The sequence below is a fragment of the Eulemur rufifrons genome, chromosome 17 (assembly GCF_041146395.1).
Source record: "Eulemur rufifrons isolate Redbay chromosome 17, OSU_ERuf_1, whole genome shotgun sequence".
NCBI classification, from domain to species: Eukaryota; Metazoa; Chordata; class Mammalia; order Primates; family Lemuridae; genus Eulemur; species Eulemur rufifrons.
Genome location: NC_090999.1, coordinates 78,333,250 through 78,356,366, shown reverse-complemented (window position 1 = coordinate 78,356,366; position 23,117 = coordinate 78,333,250). Strand labels below are relative to the sequence as shown.

Genomic DNA, 23,117 nt, shown 5'->3' with positions numbered 1-23,117 from the left:
ATGCAACCTATAGCTGTTGGAAAACTACTATGGTCATAAACAAATCTTGAACCAGGGCAGAGATGGGTACAGAGAAACCTGCAGAACTTCAGAAGCAGTGAAAGCATGACTCCTACCATACAAGTCTTTCACGAGTGCATCTGATTAGCAGAATCCAAGTCAGTGCAGCACTGCAGCCTTAAGAGTATATGGGAAATGTCTATTTTCTGGACAATGATGTGCCCAGGTAAAAATCAAGGGTTCTATTTCTGTGACAGAAAAGGGGAAAGGAGATATTGAAGAACAAGAAGTAGTCATATTGTGAATATAACAATTTAGGATTATTTTTGGCACAGAGTGGGCCCTTAATAATTGACAGATTTATGGAAAATAATACAAATGCCTTCTTTTAGAGGAGAAAATGTCAAATCAGAAATATGAGATCAGATATGTAAAAGGAAAAGTACGTCACAATCCCTTTGAGCTTTTCCATATCAAGGTGCAGTACAGTGTTCTCTGAGTTGGAGTATTTCCAAACGTAATCTTATGGTTAACAAAGTTTATCCTCTGGAGTAAATTACCTTATGAGCTAAAGATCCTGGTCCAGTTGAATTCTCTGTAACTCTGTAACTCTCTTTCTCAAGGGGTTTTACCTCCTCAAGTTTTCTGACACTCATGATCCAAGGAGAAAGAACTCTCAGATGTGTATCAAGCCTGGTTTTATCTTGTCAGATGTGATTAGGGGGACCTCAAGTTTTTGCCATTGTGGTTTCTTTTCTTTGTTTTTAATGGTCCCGGCCCTTAGTCCTTGACCACATCCCTGTATTGCCTGCCTGCTACCTGCATGTCTAACCACCTGCCCTTCCACCTGCATACCCTCATCCCTACCTAACAATCTCTTTAAATTTAAATGCTAAACTTAGATTTCTGAAATATATTTCAGAATGGAGGTAAGCAAAGCTTTTCTATAAAGGATCAGATAGTAATATTTACAGTTCTGCAGGCCATACAGTGTCTATAAAGTTTCTCAATCATGACATTGTAGCATGAAAGCTGTCATAGACAATACATAAATGAACGAGCATATCTGCATCCCCATAAAACTTTATTTACAACAAAGGAGTTGGAGGGCTAATTTCATACATGGGCTGTAGTTTGCTGACTCCCGTTTTAGATAATTGCATGAAATAAATTTTAAAAAAAATCTTCATCAGCGGTTCCTTGCTGATCTCTTAAAATGTGGACTCTAGTTGGCTCTTTCTCTGTCTGCTTGTGGAGTTCTTTCTTTCACTACACTCGGTTTAACTTCTGGTGTAGCAGACCAGAAGTTAGACTGAGAAGTCAGACTTTGCTCTGCTTGGTTTCACTTTCAGTTCTGACCATTTGTAAGCCTAAGCACATGAATTTCTTTTAACTTCAATAATCATCTTCATAATGGAGGCAGGAAATTGGTACTAACAGTGCTTAGCTATACATGAAGTGACATATGTTTTTCTGTCAGCCTCACTGTGGGCTGGACTTACAGATAGGCTTTTGATATCCTTCTAGATACCTTGAGCACTTGTGAGCTAGCCTGGCCTCCCACACCCAGCTGGAAATTCCAGTCTGCCCTAGCCCAGCTTATTCTATTGCTGCCCTGCCCTGACAGGGCATCAGCTGTTGTACTGAGAGGGAGAACAAGATCTCTGCCACTCATGAGCTGTATGACCTCAAATAGGTCCTTAAGCTTTCTATGCTGCATTTTCCTAATATGTAACATAGGGATCATGATAGTATCTACTTAGAACAATGCTTGGACTATGCATCAAGCACTTGATAGATGTTATCAATAATGGAGAATTTTATAGTAGCTACTTATATAGCTTATGGTGATTATAATATTGTTAGTTGGCTTTCATTTCCATCAGAATATTTTGAAATATGCACAGGTAAATTTTGAGTTCTTGTTTACTTGTTTTTTTTATTTTTTTTAATTGTGGTCTCCTAACACGAATATTTTCTATAAATCAGTATGGTGTATTTTACTATTTAGTTGCCCTACATTTTCTTGAAAGTATACTTATTTTTAAAAAAATAATTGAGCATAAGCATTGAACAATAGTACGGATAGAACAAAAGAGTAAATCACAAAAAAAGTAAGTAGCAGAAATAAGTGCCATGGATAATTCAATATTTGGCCCACTGATTCTTTGGTCACCTGTTCCTCTGGCCTACTCACTCCTCACACAAATCTTGCTTCCTTTTCTTTTCTGGTGGTTCTTTAACACTAGCCAGATGGGTCTGGGTCGTAGGCTAGCTATTCCTATAGCATCACCCAGGGAAACTTCTTAGAATTCACCTTAGACCCTCACCCTCTGCTTTGAATCTATGATTCTGATTTAGTAGTTTTAGGATAGGGCCTTGAAGTCTGTATGTTTAAATTCCTCTCCTGGTGCAGATAGATGTATGGGAGCTTTGCTGTATTGTACACCCTCACTCCTGTTTTTACCCAATTGACCTTCCCCTGCTCCCATTGCCAATTTCTTTGTGCTCACTCAGTGCCAAAAACTATGCCAGCCTCCCTGCAGCCACTGTCTTGAACACTTACAACAACCCTGCAAAGAAGATATTCTTATTCACAAATTATAGGTGATGAAACTAAGGCTCAGCTACAGTACATAATTTGACCAAAGTCTTGGAGAAGGAAAATGAATCAGTGCCTGGCACAGTATATACAATGTGGCAGGGATTCTGTGAGTATTTGTGGATCTGAAGGTTTCATGGATAATCTTCTCCTCCATCAATCTCTGCCATATTCATTCACAAGAGCATGTAGTTAACACCATAGTGGCTATTAGTTCATTTGCTCAAGTATGGAAAAACTTTGAAAAGATGAGCCAAGTCGTATATTCTATGAGAGTCAGGGATTGATTACAAGGAACAGAAACCAGAAACCCATTCAAAAGGATGAAAAAAGCATATTGAGGAGGTCTAGGAGAATTTCATGAAAGCTGAATGTAGAAAAGTAAGCTTAGCCTATGGAAACTGGATTAAACACAGCCTTGAGTATTTGAGATACTTATAACAACACAAGTAATAGATAGTTCTCATATATGTATTCTCCTTGTATATGAATAAATGGCTCCACCCAAAAAGTTGCTCCAGGCAGGTGTAGGAGCTATGGAGGAATGGAGACAATGCTCGTATTTTCTCATATTCATAGATAAAAAATTTCAGGCCTTCCTTCCTATAGTAGCTAAGATGTCTCCTTCCAAAACCCCACCTCCTCCCTTTTTTTTCACCAGCCCCAGGACATTGCTCAATAAAACTAAGAATGAAAGTGCTGAATGGGACAGGGTGGCAGTTCCCAGAAGCTTCAGGCTTCTTGCACACTTTTGGCCAGCACTTGCATCCGAAAGAGGAATTTACTTTCTTAGCAGTGACAAAAATAGTTCAGGGAGTGAAACTCATTGAACCAATGGGTCATCTGGCCATTGGTGAATGTATTCCTTTGCCAGACTAGCTGTGACGCACTGATGAGCTAGACGTGGGTCTTGTGCTTAGCCCTGGACATGGGAGAGCAGTCAGTCCACTCAATTCACTGGGAATTGTAGTTGGGAAAGTAGTGGTTCCCAAAGGTGAACTAGCCTGCTATTAACAAAACAAAGGGAAATGGATCTTGGACCTTCCAAAACAATTTGTTGTCCTGTAGGGATCCCTAAACTTCAGTGCATCAGCAGAATCCTGATCTCTGGTCTGGCTGCTGGAAGTGTAACAAAGCTGCTTAAGAACAAAGGAAAGAGGGACTACAATGGCTGTAGTAGAACTGGATCAGGCAGAAGAAAAACTGGGCAGTGTTATAGAACCTAAGAGAGAATGTATATTGGGATGACAGCTTGTCAAGTTCTCATGCCCAAATCCCTTTCTCAGTTTGCTGGGGAAATCCCAACCAAGTAAATTTCATCTTGGTTTCAATGTTAGGCCTAACAGGGATTTTTAGTCCTTTCTAGAATTTTCCCCAGGGTGTTATTTCTTGATTTTGGATGGTAAATTGTCCCTCTTTGCTTCTTGGTGGGGGGGTCTTCACCTCTGCCGTCTATCCCGGGCCTCTGATTACTCTCCAGATACCTTTGGTGCCCAAGGAGAAAAAGGCAGGGTATAGATTCTGACCGAATCTAAGTTGCCTTTTTAGTGGCTGAAATCCAGCTTATATCTATTCGCTTTAAAATGTGTCTTTTGTCCTCAAGCTAACTCTTACTCCTGTGTCCTCTATCTCTGTCCTATTTGGCTTGTCAAAAGCATATTTACTAGTCTAACATTAAAGTATTGATACGATTTCAAAAAATAAAGATTTTTCACTTTTTATTCTAGGCCTGTGTCCAGTTATAAACTGTTTATTTAGTCCTTGGCCTCTGAGGTCTGGAGGCATATGTCCCTGAGCTGACCATTTCTCCTTTGTTTCAAGGACAGCAAGAGACTCATTTTTTTCCCCCATTTGATCATTTTGCAAAGCTTCAATGATTAACACACTTCAAGCCCTTCCTGGTTCAGATATATAACTATTCATTTGTTTCTCTTCTTCAGTGATCAGACCCTTGTGTTGCTCATTTCTCAGTATCTGAAAACAGTTATTTCATACATTTAGTTTAGGATGTAGGAAGGCAACTCTGATACCAGTTACCACCTTCGGGGAAGAGAAATAACTAAGATTTTTAAGCATCATATGTACGTATAAGAGTAATGTAAAATACGCAATTTATGAAAGAATAGATTTTTTAAAAAAATCTATGGTCTAAAAACAATTTTAATAGCATCAGAATTACAGTTTCTTTAGGAGTTGAAAATTATTATGTGAAATCCTCTGGTCCTTTTCTGAGTGGTAGTTTTCTTTATAATATTCTCAAAGTTCTTATTTTTACAAGTTTATTAGACTTCCTAAATCTTTCAAATTCTCCTTGTGTCAATTTTGATAATTTATATTTCCTTATTAGTACCCATTTCACCTGGATTTAATTTATTAATTAACAACGACTTACTATTTTAATTTACTCTTTACTTATGATTCCTTCCCTTCTTAGTCATAATTACTTGACTTTTTGTTTTCTTTTCATCTTTTTCCTTATTAGACTACCTGTTTATTTACCTATTTTATTATGCTCAAACCACCCCTCACCAAAAAAAATCATGTTATATATTTCTAAAATTAATGCTATTGTTCCTTTGCTTTCCAACTTTTCCCACCTTTTTTTTTCTGCTTGTATATTTGTTCATTCATTCCTTTTGATTTTTCGTAACTTATTGGTTGATTGATTTTTTTTTCTTTTTAGTTGAGGTTTAACTTACACACATGAAATGCACGTATCTTAAATGTATAAATTTGTACAGTCTCAGTTCTTTGTGGCTTTTGAGTTCTGGTTTCTATTTTGTAAGGCTTGGCTGTAAATCAAGCCTTTGTGCTCTATAATAGTACTTCTCAAAATTTCACGTGCATACAAATCATCCAAGTTTCTTTTTGAATGTAGATTCTGATTCAGTAGATCAGGGCCTGAGATTCTGCATTTCTAGTAAGCTCCCAGTTGATGCCAATGCTTCTGGTCTGTGGTCCACACTTTGAGTAGCAAATTCTTATAAGATATTTTTATAACTTTCTAATTTGTTTTTGGCTTAATCAGGTTGAGTCTCTCTTATTTGAAAATAAATACTTCTCAGTTAAAACACAATATTCCTTCAGTTCTTGGTACAGGTAGTAGGCATTTAATAAATATTCTTTAAATTGAATTATGGCCATGAGTTTTCCTGAGTTTAAGTTCTCCAAGTATAGAATTTGTCATATTCCTTGGCTTTGAATTATAGGGTTTGTATTTTTATTAATTTATTTGTATTAATATTAATATTTTAAAATACTTTCATTAGTATTCTTCAGTATACAATGTTTGATTTTCTCGTCAACCTAAGAGCTTGGGGGGCAGATTTTTTTTTAAATTTCAAGTAGTTGGGGATATTTGTAAATATGTTTTTATTTTTTTTTATTTCTAGATTTGTTGTTCCCTGGTCAGAAATTGTGGATATATTCTTTCTGTGTTTCAGATTTTTTGTTCCGTTTTTGTTCTTGAAAATTCTTTCTTTAGATGTGTTAATATATTCAGTTAGATAATAGTCAAGGCTTGGCAGGAAAGCTGTTTTGTCCCATTAGGATAACTGTCCATATAGCTGGTTAAATACATTATATGGCCTCTTTTATACTTGATCTCTAAGAGGAAACCTTATTTTCCAATTTTCAAACTATTTAGAGGGGAGATCTGTCTGTTGCCCTACACACTACAGTTCTCTCACGTGTTCAGCGAAAATACTAATAGTGCATGCCTGTTATCAGGCATTGCTAGTTGATGCATGTAAAATGCTTATCACTGTGCTTGGACCATAGGAAGCCCTCAATAACAGCGGCAGATGATATTTTCTTTTTTCTGAACCTACAGTTTTGCTATCAGTAGCATTCCACTTTGATAGAGATAGGATGGTTTTCAATTTGCTCAATTTCATTCTAACCAAGAAAAACAGGGCAACAAGAGAAGAACAAAAGCAAAAGAAACAGAAACTACACAGAACACAGGAAATCACTTGGGGCACAAGTGTGATGTAATGACCCTGTCCCCCGCCCCAGGAAAAAACACAGAAAGAAAAAGGAAAAATTCAAGTTAATTTTGTTATATAAATATATATGTTACACAGGATTCTCTGAGAGAATATTCAGAGCTGCTGAGCAATGTACCCAGAGCTGAATCCTAATAATGAGAGATACAAATTTTTTACTTTTCTGAAATAGATATAAGGACTTGTTCCTCTCCACCATTAAGCTGTGTAAACCTCCAAGAAAGAGATTAAGTCTTTCATTTCTGGTCCCCACTTCTGTGCACAGATGCCTGACAAAGAGCTATGAAGCACAGTATGAATTTTGTGGGGATTAAGAGCCTCAGTTTTAGAGTCTAGCAGACCTTGACCAAATTCCAGCTCAGCCACTCAGTAATGAAGTCACCCGTCTTAAGATCGACCTCTGTGCTCCTCACATGTAAAACACACTCACCTTAGGGGGCTGTTAAGAGGATTCAATGAGATATAAAGTATGTAAAACTTAATACAAAGTACTTTTCCTCAACCATCTCAAATTATCTATCTATCCATCCATCCATCCAGACAAGGAACCTCAATAATTGACCAATAATAACTAGCAAGTGAATGTTTCTTTACAAGGCGCAAAAAGAACTTTTCCACTATTATCTTATGTGAAATTATAAAACAAATTATTATTCATTTTACATATAAACAATGAAATAAGGTAAAAAAAAATGGCCAATGTTAACTAGGAAGTGGTATTTGGTGATTCTTTTAGTGAGGCCAATTTAAAGATTTATGGAGTATTATTTATTCTCATTGCAAGTCTATCAAAAATGACTAATGTGTTGCATTGCATCCCTCCCTACTCTTGGTTCTCAAACTACAATATAAGTTGCAAACAACCCAAGTCTGGCTAATCAGTTCATCACAGCTACCCTGGCAAAGCAATAAATCGCCGTTTGCCAAGCATCACATCAGATGGATGTCTTCCCAGACACTGGAAGAAATGTTGCTTATCTTCCAGAAGGTGGAAACCGAACACTGTGCAGTTGCTAAATCCACCTGCCGCACCCCGACTTCTCTACTTTTAAGGTTGTCCTCTCACCTCTTTTATCTGCAGTGGGGGTAGGGTGGGGACGTTTGGCGAAAGGCCAATTCACACAGTGGCAGTGACTTTGTTTACACGCGTTTTACTTCCCAGCACTATCAACTCTAAATTAGACTAAGCAGGAGGCAGAAAGGCCCATCATCCTCGCCTTGGACGCCTTTTCTAACTTGACTTCTGGTCCTGGGAAGAATAGAGCTGCCGCGCGCGATACCAGGTTCTTCTCAACCGAGAATCTGGGCCAGCCTTATCCCTCATTGTCATCCTTCACTTCGCCTTGTGTTCTTATTTCTCAGAAGCGGTTTACTGCCTTGCAAAATTTGTTCACGATTAATTGGCCACAGGACACCCCCGCTGATCCAAACCCACCGGCAGCCGAGACACCCAGGGAAAACCTGGCGCGCCTCCAGCAAGCCCACACGCTCGCGGAATCATTCCATTTCCCTGTGACCAATCGGCGCTCCCCACGCTGCCGCGCCAGCCAATCCGAGCCAACACACATTGCTCCGGCCACCTCCCCCCGCCTCCCCGTGCGCCGGGGTCGGGCGAGGGGGCGGGGCCGGGGGTGATGTTAAAGAAAGCTGTGTCGCCGAAGGTGAGAGGCGGGTTCTCGTTCCGGTATCCCGTGCGGCTTCCAGGTCCTCGCTTCGTCTCAGGTATCGGTGGGGAGAGCCACGGAGTCACGGTGAGAGTGGGGCGGCCGCGGAGAGGACGACGGTGGCGTTTGGGGCGCCTGGCCAGGTGCGTCTTCCCGGAGCTGTTCCTGGCGGTGGGATGCGGGAGGCCGCGGTGGAGGTTGGGGGTGGCGGGCTCCGGCGTCCGGGCGGATGTTGCCCTCGCAGGTGAGAGAGAAAACGGAGGCCCCGCAGGGGAAGGGGAGAGCCGGAAGGAGCCCAGGGCTTGCACTGCGCCTCTCCACTGCGCTCACCAACCGAAGTACTTTGGCGCCGATTAGGCCTTAGTTTCTTCATCTGTTAAATGGGGCAGGGGCGGCAATAACCCGCTTCTCGGGCCTGGGTGAAAATTTATTGATGTATTCACTGAAGAGCCCAGTGCTTCCTGGTTCTTACTAGAAGCACAGACAAGGTCCATCCCCTCGCACCAAGCTCTGATGGGGATGATGTTGATGAAAGGAGATAAACTTTTCGAGTGCTTAATATCTTCCAAGTTCAGTGCTAAATGTATTAATTCATATAATTCCACAGTAAATTAGTGTAACTGTTTAATTTGCACTCAAGAAAGATTACCTGAGATTTTTGGGTTCAGGAGCCAGGACAAAATATGACAAGTTCAAAGTGGGATCAGGTTTTTTTAATGTGAAATTTCTTGCAGCCTTTTATCAGCTTCCAGAGTTTTACAAGAGAGACCTCAGACTCTGAAGTCAAAACGCCCTAGCTTGGAATTCTGGCTCCATCACTTATTAGCTGTGTGATTTTAGACAAGTGACTTAACCTTCTTGTTGCTATTTTCCCTTTAAAATAGAGATGAACCCTTAGGGTTGTTTATGAGGATTAAATGAAGTAATACAATGTGAAGCAGCCAGAAGGACTGACCACGTAGTAAGTGGTCAATAAATGTTAGCTATTATTTTTTTAAATAAAATATTGGGGCACTAGGGATTTGAACACTAACTTGGACTCAAAATTAAAGCTATGATATCATGAGAATTTAAATATTGCCTTAAGTGTTATAAAAAGTCTCAACATTTTTTGTAAAGCTGATACACCAAAGTGAGCACTTAAAACAGAAGGGATTATTATTCACATTGGGGAAGTATGCTTCCACGTTGCATTTCTTTCCACAGTGAGCTCCTTCAATGGCCAGTCTCAAAAAGTGAGAAACTACTGTACCTGACTGAGCTAGAAAAATTAAAGTAACAGTTCAAGATTGATTAGAAGTCAAGTATATGCTGAAATTTTTATGTTAGATAGAAAATTTAAATTATAAGACCTCGGTTTATACAACATGTTGAGGAAAGTCTATGGCATGTTAGACTGAAGCTGTTTACATAAGTGAAAACTATAGTAATCGGGCAATGGAAAGTGAAAGAGTTCGATACTTGAGCTTTTTTAACAAGTGAATTTTGCTTTAGTTATACTACATAGATATAAAACAGATTTTTATGGCATTCAGTTTTTATTAGAAGTAAAAAATGTTTTATTATGTTCCATATTTAAAATAGAACTTAGGGCCATTTATTTCACTGTGACATATATTGAGGATAATTTGAGTTGGATTGGTCAAGACTATGGTGCTGATAGATGGCCTCAAGAAAATTTTTAACTTGAGAAGGCTGCCAATTCTATGATGGCAGCCACTGTTACCACTAGTGATCATTTCAGAAGCATGGACATAGAACACATGAACTAAAAGGTTAAAGTAGGGAAAATATGGAGGTGAACATTACTCAGCACTTGGGTATAGGACTAACAAGAGTACATAATCTTTTATATGGAGCTGGTAGATTCTGCTAACGTTAAGTGGTGCCTGTTCCTTCTGACATGTAAGTGTTAGAGTGGAGAATTTCCTGATACAAGGTCAAGAAAGGAAGTAAAAGATTGAATTAGTAAGAGGGAGTTCAGAATGGTATTTAAAACATTTTCCTGAAATTCCGCACAGTTGGAAGATTATAGGAAGGCAAATTGTGTGCTTTCCTTTCCTTAATAGAGCAGTTAATGTAAGTGCTCTATTAGGAAAGAGCCAAGACCTTGATAACCCCAATATCATCCCCCACTCCCCACCTCTTTGGCTGTAGAATATATTTTGAGAGATGCTCAGTTATGCCTGTTCACACACAGATAGCAGTTTTAACAATAACTGTTATTCCATTTTGAACTTAATCTTGATGAAAATAAATCCATGTAAGAATTAACTGCCTGGTTAAATACTTTGTTGGACTAAAAGAAAGCTTTCTGATTTTATACTTTCTTCTCTTCTAACTTCCCACTCTGCTACCCTTAAAGGGCTATTAATATAAGTCTTTAATGTTTTAGTTTTTGTTGTTGTTAAAGCTTATTTAAAGAGTAGAATAAGTCAACTTCTAGAGCAAAAACTAGATCCTATCTGTTTCTATAGTTCTAGGACCAGGTGTATATACTAGATGCTTGGTAAATATTTAATGGTTGACCTCCTTGGGAAATTGTTATCTTTAATTATGGTAATGGAAGTTTTAGTTATTCAAAAGCTCCGGGATAATTAATGTAATTGGGCACACCTTAGAAATCTTGAGGTATTCCCTAAGTGAGAATAGTAGCTTATTGTCTGTATATTTTTCCCTTTTTCATTCACTGGGTTCCTACTGTATGCTAGACATAAGGAATATAAAGTTGAATATGCTTTTGTTCAAAGATTTTACAGTTAAATGGGAGAAGATAACAAGTGAATAATTACAGTAGAGAGTTGCTGTGAGAAAATATTGGAGGGGGAGCTAAGCTAACCCAGTCTTCAGGAGAGTTCAGGAAAGAAGAGTAGAAATTAGGCAATGAAGCTCAACCATATCATGAAAGGGCCCATCAGCCGTATTAAGGAGTTTAAACTTTATACTGATGCGTAGGAGTGAATGATTTCTAAGACAAGCTCCTTAGAGTCTCAGATTTTCATCTTAGGTTTCTAGGTAGCTTTCTAGGTAGCTTTTTCTGTGCTGGATTTGCACAAAGATAATATTTGCTTATGATAATAGTAGCTTTCCATTTCATCTTTGATTTTTATCACAGAGTTTTGAAAAAATGCTCTTATCTGCCAACCACAGGAACCTGGCAAGTGACCTTTGGGGTTTAAAGAATAATTGGTTAATCATAATGATCTCAGTAATAGATAAATTAAATTTCTTTTACACTCCCTCTGTAAGAACTTGTGCTTATTTATGACACATCCTTGAATAAGGTCATTGTGCTGGCTATCCAGTTGGCAGCCTCTTGAATGGAAATGGAGTATATTTCTGACTGGTAGACTTTTTGAATGAGCTTGTCGGGGCCAAGAGAAAACTTCCCCTTCATCCTTTGAAGGTTCACTGAAAATCTCTGACAAAAGGCAGATTAATAGGAGAAAAGGCATACAAATTTCTTTGATCACAGTTTTACTGACGTGGGAGTCTTCAGAATAAGAACCCAAAGATACAGGGGAAAGTGTCCATTTTTATGCTTAGGTTCAACAAAGTATGGACAGCCATGTGGAAATGTGATTGGACAAATGGGTATGATCTAAAGCTAATTAATAGACTGAGTGGGAAAACCCAGCAAGGCCTGTCTGGTGAGATACTTCTTGGTGTCTCTGTGCAGCATTCCTTCCTTCTGGGTATAGGGCAGGACCCCTTCTGGTATGGGGATCTTATGACCTATACTCAAACAGTAAGATTTTTTTTTATTATTTATGCAGAAAGGTGCCTGGGGGAAGTTAGGCTAATATTTTTAGGTTTTATGGCTGGCTTTGGGGAAAAGGAGTTCTGGTTTCTATGAACCACCTTGAGAAATAAGGGATTATAGTTTCTATGGCTAGCTCAGAAGAGAATAAGAGACCAGAGACAGGAGGGCAGGAGAAGTTCAGAGACAGCTCCTTCTGAGGCCTTCATTTTGGGGTATCATTTTCTGAGACCCTACAATCTCATTCACTTTCCATATATGGGTAGGGTCTATTCTTATATATTTTGTATCACATGCATAGATTCTAAATGGTATGTTATTGAATTTTGATGTATACTTACCTATGTTTCTACATAATTTTAGTATTTATCAATTTTAATGGCTTGTATATTTTACTTTTAAGAAAGTGCCATTTAAATACTTGGAAACCTTGATTTGAGATCAGTGGTTCTCAATCCTGGCTAGATAATAGAATGATCAGTGAGACTTTTTTAAAGGACCTAGATTTCTGGGGCCTACTCCAGAACAGACCCACTGAATCAGATTATTTGGCAGTGGGCCTTGAAATCTAACATTTGAAAACAGCAACTACTACGAAGTATAACACAGGTGATTCTGATTAGTTGACAGGTGTAGTTGACAGTTGAAGCCTTATTCTCATAGAGGTTTGAGGCTTGAGATTTCATTTAGATCTTTTCTTGATCCCTTTGTGGTAATTTGATGGTTCTGTAGTAGGCAACCTTTCCCCAAAACTCCTTTAGCCTTTTACTGAAGAGTGGAAGGAGTAGAGATAGAATAAGGAAAAGTAGGAATTGTGCTAGGAAATTGGTGCCCTGGTACCAAAAAAGACAAAGTACGAACAAGTAATTCTTGTTTTGAAGCAAAAACACTTCAACAATATAATTAAGGGCCTACTGAGTGCCAGGCAGTATTCTAGGTGGTGGGGGATATAGTGGTGAATAAGAAAAGGCCTCTGCACTATTAGTCAAGGATGAGGCAGTCAAAGAGCAGAATAGTACTCTAATAAATAAACAAGTTATTATCACGTAGTGATAAACACTATGAAGAAAATGAAAGAAAGATGTAATAGTAACTTGAAGAAAGCTATATTAAGGATAGGAGGATTAGGCCGGGCGCGGTGGCTCACGCCTGTAATCCTAGCACTCTGGGAGGCCGAGGTGGGTGGATTGTTTGAGCTCAGGAGTTCGAGACCAGCCTGAGCAAGAGCGAGACCCCATCTCTACTAAAAATAGAAAGAAATTATATGGACAGCTAAAAATATATATATAGAAAAAATTAGCCGGGCATGGTGGTGCATGCCTGTAGTCCCAGCTACTCGGGAGGCTGAGACAGGAGGATCGCTTGAGCTCAGGAGTTTGAGGTTGCTGTGAGCTAGGCTAACGCCACGGCACTCACTCTAGCCTGGGCAACAGAGTGAGACTCTGTCTCAAAAAAAAAAAAAAAAAAAAAAAAAAGGATAGGAGGATTAAACCGAAATTGGCATTACAAATTGTTATTAGTCATGCTAAGACTTGAGATCTAGCAGTTCAAGCAGAGAAATAGCAAGTGCAAAGACTCAAAGTCAGTGTCAAGCTTGGCCTTTCTGAGGGACAGAAGGAAAAGTAGTGGCCTAGAATGCTGTAGACAGTGGGGTATGGTGATGTGAATAGGAATCTCTTTATTCCTAATAAGGATAACTCCAAGTATTTTTACTTGAGAACCTGGGCGCAATTACTATTTTAATAATAAATTGTTAAAATGAGGAAGACTGAGGCAAATTGAGAGAAACCAGGGAAGGCAAGAGATGACAACTTAGGCTTGAAACTTTAAGTAGGCTCTGGAAGTTTGAAGCTCATTGGAGAGATGGGGATTGGAGGTAAATATTTGAGAGTAGCAGCATATAGATAACAGAGATACAATCACTCCCCTCTCCTCCTGTCTTCCCTTTTTTTTGTATTAGTGATTTTAATAACTCAAAATGTGGGGTTCTTATCTCTGGTTATGTGTTAGTTACCTTGGGAGCTGTTAAAAAAAATTTACGTCCAGGTCCTATTCTTAGTGATTCTGATGAGTTAATTTGGAGTGGAGTCCAGATATAGTTATCTTTTACAGCTCCCCCAAGTGATTATATTGTGAAGCCAGATTTGAGACCCACTGTTCTATTGCACCAAACTGTGATATTTGCTAATGCTAATCTTGGTCTCTATAACAGAAAGACAAAATGGAAGGCCTGCCTGATGTTACTTCTTTTGCGACTAAACTTAAAAACACTCTCATACAGTACCATAACATTGAAGATGATAAGTGGCAAGTTGCTAAGAAAACAGTAAGTTAGTTCAATTACTTTTTACTCTTATTTGGGGTATATCTTCTGCCCAATGAATCGGTTGGTGACTTTCAAAATGATATGCAAAAATATAGACAAGAGACCCTACTTTGGATGGATGTGCCAGATATATAATTGTGCTAATAGAGTTGGTGGTCTAATGTCATACAAAGGAAGGAACCTATCAGCAGTAATCCTGCACTGCCTTTGTTAGTTCTTTAGATATTAGGCATGAGAATAGGCTCATAGCTGCTAGAGCCTAAAGAATAGCCTCTTAAGTCAACAAATAAAATGTATCATTATCAGTTTAAGGAAGCATAGTAATGCATAGTTTGGAATAGTTTCAGATATATCAATATGACTTGCTTAACATGGCTGAGTGTTGATAGAGCCAACCCTAGAACCCAGGACTCTTCTAGTTAGGTGCTCTAGCTATTCTGATACTCAGAATTATTTGGAAAACGATCAGGAGGAAATGTAGGGACTAATTCAGTGTAACATTGTCCACTGTCATAATAAATGTGAATTGTGTAATATTTAAGAAGGTATGAACAATTTCAGAATGAAATATTTGGTGTTCCTGATGTCATAGTCTGAATGCATCAGTAATGGTAAATGAGATTGGAATAAGGCAAATGATAATGGCCACCAAGATAGTGTCCTCACTGAATCTCACAGTGTTTGGGTCTCATGAAATGCTACTACAAATCTTTTTTGAAAGTCTGTAACTTAAGTACAATGTAAAGAACTTTAGGATATAGAAGCAATTCAAATATAAATCATCTCATGGTGTAGATGACTTTTATGTATCTCTGAAAATGAACTTTACCTTTTTTTCAATGCAAAGACAAATGCTCTCGACTTATAAAATTGTCAGTTTTGTATCTAGGGTTCCACCTATGTAATTATTGCCATATAATGTTTTTATTTTTCTAGAAAGATGTAACAGTTTGGAGAAAACCCTCAGAAGAATTTAATGGATATCTGTAAGTAAATTCTTATAGTTTTATGTAGTTTTTCAGACACTGCTAAATTTCATATATGTACACACACATATGTGTGTGTAGTTTATATGTGTGTATACATGATCCCTAAATGATCATTGCTAGTTAGATTTGGCTTTTGCTTTTAAAATTTTAAACTTTCTGAAAAGCAAATTGGCCTTATAAATTCAGAACCTTAAGAATGTTCATGTCCTTTGTGGACTGAGTTAGTGGTGAGGAGGTTATAAATAATGATATGATATCAAATGGCTGATAAAGTCTGAATTTCTTAGTATGCTGTACATGACCCTCTAGTATTCTACATTTACTCAGTGTTGTAGTATATTTTCTAAGAATTTATTTTGAAGCAATCATCAGAAAGATAATAGTGATTGAAGTACTTGCTTTTTTCATCACATTATTAATATAATATTAAAAATTATGTACAACCTGAATAATCAATAGCAGGAGAATGATTCAGTTATGAAACATCTGTGATAGAATATTATGTAAGCTTTAAAAACCACATTTTTAAAGATTATTTAATAATGTAAGGAAGTGCTTATAGTATAATGAAAAGTGAATGAAGCAGAATACTAAATTGTATGTAGCACAATTGTGGGTTTATTTTAAATATATATTTTTATTATTAAAATGTTTTTACTTAACACCAAATATTCACCTCTAGATAGTAGTATTATGGATGATTTTTTTTTATTCCTTTTTTGGTATTTACTTATACTTGAACATGAATTATGCCAATGACCAGAAAAAATGTATTGTTTCTTAAAGCCAGTGGAGACAGTCACCTTGTGTACTTGGAGTAGCATATTCACATCCTTAGGACTGAGCCATTTTTAAAAATGAAACTGTTGGACCCTCTTAGCATTACGGAATGTTCTGAAGGGTAATGCCAAAGATAACATTTAAGAAAGATGAATTGTACAATATTTCTGACAAGGACAGGGAAACTGGACTTAGATCAAGCATTATAAGCGAGTGTGGAAGTTAGTCCTTTTAGATCAGCAAATTCCCAGTGGGAGCTGAAAAGTACAAAAAGTGGCAATCTGTACTTGGAAATCTGAAAAAATTTCATAGAGGAGCTAATATTAGAACTGAGACTTAAGGAAAGAATAGGTGTTTCTTATGGAATGGAGGGCTTCATATTCTAGGCAGAAGGAATTACATCTATGACACAAACAAAGATGAGAAACATTGGTGGCTTTTTTAGATTATTAAAGAGTTATGTGATTAAAAGAGATAGGAACTGATGAAGTGTTGGGACACTGAGTGCCCAAACTAAGGCAGTAGCACAGGAGCTGAAAGGACAAATGAACATAAAAGACTTAGTGGTGGTGGTGGCAATGCTAACTAACATTTATTGAGAGCCAGATACTGTTCTAAGGACTTACATTTGGGAAATCATCTTGATAAATCATGATGTCTGATTATTTTGAATGAGGTTAAGAGAAAAAGAAGAGTCAAAATTGAATCCCAGAATTTCTAATTTGTGTGACAGGATTAATTTGTGTTACCACCACCTACTCCCCCACCCCACCTCAAGGTAGAGAACACAAGAGGAAAGAGCAGATTTAAGATAGGGGAGATAATGTAAGTTTGGCTGGAGATATTTATTAGATGATTAAACAGCTTCAGATGCTTAAAAAAAAATAAGATACTGATAAGAACTAAAGCCAGTCTCCTATTTCATAGACTTTTGTTCTTCTCCAGAGGTAACTACTGTCCTGAAGTTGTGTATATTATTCCCATTTCATACCTTCACCATAGATTTATATGTTTATAAACAACAAAAGAATTATCTAGTGTATTTTTATATTCACATGTGTATGTTTGTGTGTCTTTCAGTTCGTAATTTGCCTTTAATTTTTTTCAGCAAATATTTAGCCATATTTTTACATGTAAATCTGTTCTTTAACTTCCATATGAATATACCACAGTGTTTATTTATGTGTACAAATTTGCCTATTGATAAATTTTTAGGCTGTTGTCAATTCTTCTCTATAGAGTACAATTCTCTAATAAATCTCTTGGTGCATGTGTTCTTACACACATGTGATTTTCTTTGGGACTTAGGGATGTATGTCATCCAACTTTACTAGACATTACCAACTTGCTCTCTAAAGTAGCAGTTTGAATTCTCATCCCCCTCAGTTCAATACCTGTTATTAAGTTTTTAATCTCTTCCAATCTAAGGGACATGAATGAGATTGTATCTTTGTTAGTATTTACTTGATTACCAGTGAAGTTGAGCATCTTTTGTATATTTATTGACACTTCAGGTCAATCTTACCATGTCCTTGGCCCATCTTTTCTTCGAATTGTCTTTTTCTCATTGGTTTATAGGAATTATATTCTCTACAGTAATTCTATATCTGTTTATTTGTGTTACACGTATCTTTTCCCAGTTTGTGGCTAGTTTAAAAAATATTTTTTCATGTGTGGTATGCATGTTTTTAATTTTAATCAATCTTTTGTATTATTTGTAGTTCTTTGTGTGTTTTATGTATTCAAGATATCCCCGTGTATTTTGAGGTAACAAAGGCCACAAAGATCTTTGTATATTTTTCTCAAAGTTTTAAAATTTTACATTTTACACATATATTTAATCTATCTGGAATTAATTGTTTTGAATAGTGTGAAGTAGAGATCCAGGGTTTATTTTCTTTGTAAGGTTAACTTTGAATCTAAGGATGATTTATGGAATTGTACAGGTTTTTTGCACTGATATGTAATGCCACTTTTGAAATATGTTGTTCCACTATATTCATCAGTCAGTTCCTTGGTGTTCTATTCCATTGGCCTATTCTTCTCTTCTTAATAAATTTTTAAAAGTCAGGGTAAAAATGTGCATGTGTTGATACACTAGAGGATAACTGAGAAGAGAATATAAAAATAAATAGAAGCATTATGCCAAAATTATAGACTATTTTTGGCTACACTATAACATAAAGATACTTTATTATTGTCATTATGACATAAAGCCTTCAATTCTTTTATTAGATTTGAGGACAAAGGGTATATTCTGATAAAATAATTGGTAGAACTTAGTTATTGGAAAAGCTGTTGGGATTATTGCGTTTAAGAAAACCTTCATTAAGTTTTGTTTCCTACTTTCAAAGTTACCTCTGAACTCTGAGGGCATGCTGAAAGTTTTCATTCTAATAGCATTTGACTTTAATTATTTTTCTTCAGCTACAAAGCTCAAGGTGTTATAGATGACATTGTCAATAGTGTAATAGACCATATACGCCCAGGGCCTTGTCGTTTGGATTGGGACAGCTTAATGACTTCACTGGATATTTTGGAGCACCTGGAAGAGGTATCTGTTTAGAAATATTACTTTAGACTGTGTGTGTGTGTGTGTGTGTGTGTGTGAGGAGAGAGAGAGGAAGTGAGAGAACACGTGCGCACAGTAAGCCAGAGCATGTGAGCATGAACATTTGTACATACTTATGTTCATCGTATTCATTGCTTTGAGAACAGTAGTCATGGCAAAAATGTCACAGGGGAATCCTGTGCTGCCTCTTAAAAAGCTTGAGTTTCCTCACATTAACTAATGATTGTTAGAACTGAATTTGTTTTACACAGCACTCTGCCCTTGATGCTTAAGAAAATCTTCAGCATCTTTAATTGGAAAACTTTAGTGAGGCTCTGAAATCTAAATTTTGAAAACACCACCATCATATTTAGATTTCTTGGTTAATGTGTGTAGCTTTTCCATTAATACTAAGCCAAAGTCAAAGACCAAAGATAAAAACATCACCTTAAGCATTATAGAATTATGTAGCCCGAATGGCTCTCTATTTTTATTAATTTCTTAATGTTTGATTTTTTTATTAAAATATTTGATATTGTAATCAAAGTACTTGAGCATTTTATCTTAAACATTCTAAAACAATCTATGCCCACTAATTCCATGTGGAATATTATACAGAATAAAAGGTGATTGTATTTAATTAGAATTTTAGATACTGGGTAACTTGTACCCCTGTATTTTGATTATATATCCCCTTCATGTTAATATAATAGCAGTGAGATTTAGAATAGAGATCTAGACCTGTCGGAATCACTGTAAGAATTATTATAATTATAAAACATTTTAAATGAGTATTAGTTTTTTCCCGAGATTCATTTATGATGTATGAATTTGTATATGTTTCCTATCATAGCACTTTTCTTACCTCTTTTCTTTTTCAGAATTGCTGTGTGATGCGTTACACTACCGCTGGTCAGCTTTGGAATATAATTTCCCCAAGAGAGTTCGTTGATTTTTCCTATACTGTGGGCTATAAAGAAGGGCTTTTATCCTGTGGTAATAATCTCAAATCCTTATACTTTCTTTCAGTTTGGTTTAAATATTTCAGTTTTCTAGGCTGGATGTTTCTGTCTATATGACATATATTTCTAACCCTCATAGTCACTTTGTAATCACCAAGATTTTTGGTTTTTTTTTTTTGCAAATACTAATCCCTGGGGGGTAAAATAACAATATTGAAAGGGTTTTGAAGTCTTTCAGATAAGTTTTTGTTCCCAGTTACATCGCATCCTGTAGGTGACAGTTAGCAAATGTGAATCATGTGACTGCCTCTAAAAAAGGGTTCTAGCAAGTGGATTTTCTTCTAAGCCACTCTCAGAAAACAGCTTCTTGGTCATATTATAGAAAAAATAGACTAGCTATGTTTTAGGATATTTTTCCTTCCTTGAGCTATGTTGTATTTTTCTTTTCAAGTAAAAATACTGCCATTGGAAGGCTCTTGTTTTCTAAAATATACCTATAGATAAATTAATATCTATTTAAGTATAGTATGTACTTGAGTTGGTAGTTGTACATAAACATCTACTTGTTTATTCTTAACTAGCCAATACGAAAGTTGAATATGGTAGCACCTGTGGAGAATAGGTATGGTACCATAGATTTGATTATTGGCACCTTGAGGCCTGGCAAACCAAGATTTGTAGTTTGTGAAGAGTTACCAAGATGACATGATGTCATCTATTCCGAAGGGATTAAAACTTTCCCCGTTACCTATCTACCAACCCCCTATCAGAATGCTCCTTGGTAATTATCTTTTTCATTCTGCTATAGTCACTCTTGGGGCTTAATTTTCGTCTGTATGAATAAGAAGAAAAATATTTAAACAAGAACTCTAGTAATATTTTTTTAATGAGAGTTTTAGACAAATGTCAGTCATTGCTATTAATAGTGTAATTTTTAAATTGTCTTGTAGGGGTAAGTCTTGACTGGAGTCAAAAGAGACCAGAATTTGTTCGAGGATATAACCATCCTTGTGGTTGGTTTTGTGTTCCCCTCAAAGACAATCCAAACCAGAGTCTTTTGACTGGTTATATTCAGACAGATCTGCGTGGGATGATTCCTCAGTCTGCGGTAGATACAGCTATGGCAAGCACTTTAGCCAACTTCTATGGTGATTTACGGAAAGCTTTATAAAACGCCTAATATGTTCAGACTTTTAGTACTATGACCCCCCTGGATCAACTCTCTCTCCTCTGCATAGCCTGTAAAAATCATTGATTCCACTTTTCTGCATAGCCTGTAGAAAAATTTGACATGTTTTTGGTTTAATAGTACAATGTTTTATTTCACTGCTATAGTAAATGCCTATCTAAGAGGGCATTTCAGTTTTCTTAGGCAGTAATTTGCACATTGTTTAGTATGGCTATGGCAGTGTGTTTAGGAATGGAGAATTTGACAGAAATACCCAAAGAAGTAGATACAGTTCTTTGATATTTTGGCTGCTTGGAAATTAGCAAAATCACAAGCTTCATGTTGTTAGATTAAAATCACCTATTTTAGAGCCTTACAAACATTTTATAAAATTTTAATTTTTTTTGAAGTTAAATATTAGTGTTTTACTTTTGTTGTCTTCTATGAGTTTGCCAATATCTTGGACAAAAAAAAGTGCTTCCTTCTCTATATTTTATAGAGATGAACTTCATTGTCAATTGACTTGCACAGCTCTAAGGTTTGAAAAGACCAGAAATGAGAAAAAAAAAAATAGGTATCTACAGTTTTACTAAGTTTATTGAAAAACTGAATCATAGTAACTACGGGTACAATTCAAATACAGTTTAGTTTTGATATCTAGATAGCATTCTTTTGTATCTTTGAAAATACATTTGTACTTTTATTTTGAGAGTCTAAAAACCTGTATGCATGAATATGATAGTACAAAAAACTGCAGAATATACACTGGGGGCACCTCTTTTTTGAGCAATAGTCTGAGTTGTGTGAAATGGCCGGTGGTATCCTGTAACCACCAATAGAGAGTCTTCTCTCTAGAAAGTTAAATTCATTGAATATTTTATATATATATTTCAGTTTTAAAAGTATCACTTAACTCATAAAGCATTATAAACTTCATAAACATTTGCATTTATGATATGGCTTCAGTCTGGAACTATAACAAATGCATTCTTAGATTTATCCAAATGCCTAGATGTCATTTTATAACGATTAGAATGACTGTAGTAGGTCCCTTGATTCTGTGGCTGCCTTAAGTGAACATTTATAAATGATTTTAACATTCCAAATGATTCTGGCTTTTGAACTATCCATCTATTAATAGTTTACTTCTAAAATGAGAACTTGAGACAACTCAGTGTGTCTGGGCACATCTTTGTATGTATTTATGTGTTTGTGTACATGCACACATCTCGAAATCTATCTTAGCGTTCAGCGTCAGTTCTTTATGTGTTACTATTTCTACTGCTTTGTCTCTTTTCTGTTTTTTTTTTTTTTTTTTTTTTTTCGTTAATATGGGGTAAAGTGAGCCCTGGAAATACTTACGGGTTAGACAGACCCCAAAATGCCTAGAAGTATATAGTGGTTCAGTGCAGGGAAGTTTGATCTGTGTTTTACTTTATTGTGTTTTCTAAAGTGTAAAGAAAGAATAAGTCAAAGTTCTTCATATTCATTTTGACAAAGTGGGAAAGTGAAGATATTTTAGTTTTTGTTTTTATGTTTTTGCTACTGAAGATGATAGGTTTCAAAAAACAAAAGGTGGCAGCAACACAGTGTTCATGATGAATAAATAATCTCATACTTTGTCTCAAAAAATTACTTGTCTCTAGATTTGAAAGAAGCAATGCACAAAAGATTCTGTATTATTAAAGTTTATTAATTACCAGTATACTTTTCTAAATTGACTGTAACTTTTGAATAACTGGATTTCTCTGCTACTTTTTTTCTTCTGCAATAGGGAAAAAAACTCAGTCTTCAGTTTCCTATGGAAATTGTTAAATGTTAGTTTTGACTTTGTCTATTTTCCTTCATTTATTTTTATTAGTATAGAGTAGAAGGTCCCATACTCCACTATTCTGTCGAGGATGGTGAAATTCCAAGGGTGCCCAACTTGAGTAAGGGACTTGTGACAAGACTGTATACATTACTATAAGGGCTATTATTTCCTGAGCTGGGTGCCCCTAAGGCTAAATAATCTGTCAATTCTTGCTACTCTAGTGTTCTCTTTGTCCTTATTGATGTATACCTCTAATAAGTGATAATGTCATTCACTGTTGAATGTGGATCCACTGCAGGTAAAATGACTCTCATGGAAAAATTTTCGTTGCAAAATTGAGTCATATGATGAATTAAAAAATTATATTTGAATCACCTGAAATTTATGTGCAGTTTGTAGTTGGCACTTTAGATCTACTGGGCTCTAGCTGCATACTTTTTTTAAAACACAGCTTTATTGAGGTATAACTTATGTATAATTTACCCATTTTAAGTA

At 36.4% G+C, this 23,117-nt stretch overlaps 1 protein-coding gene across 1 annotated transcript; it reads left to right on the top strand.

Moving 5' to 3' along the window:
* The first annotated feature begins 8,259 nt into the window (after positions 1–8,259).
* STARD4 (StAR related lipid transfer domain containing 4) lies at positions 8,260–21,617 on the top strand. The gene is made up of 6 exons (XM_069492357.1): positions 8,260–8,416; positions 14,246–14,359; positions 15,296–15,345; positions 18,556–18,682; positions 19,561–19,675; positions 20,592–21,617. The coding sequence occupies exons 2-6, from the start codon at positions 14,255–14,257 to the stop codon at positions 20,810–20,812; spliced, it is 618 nt and encodes a 205-aa protein (XP_069348458.1). The 5' UTR covers positions 8,260–8,416; positions 14,246–14,254; the 3' UTR covers positions 20,813–21,617.
* Positions 21,618–23,117: the final 1,500 nt, after the last annotated feature.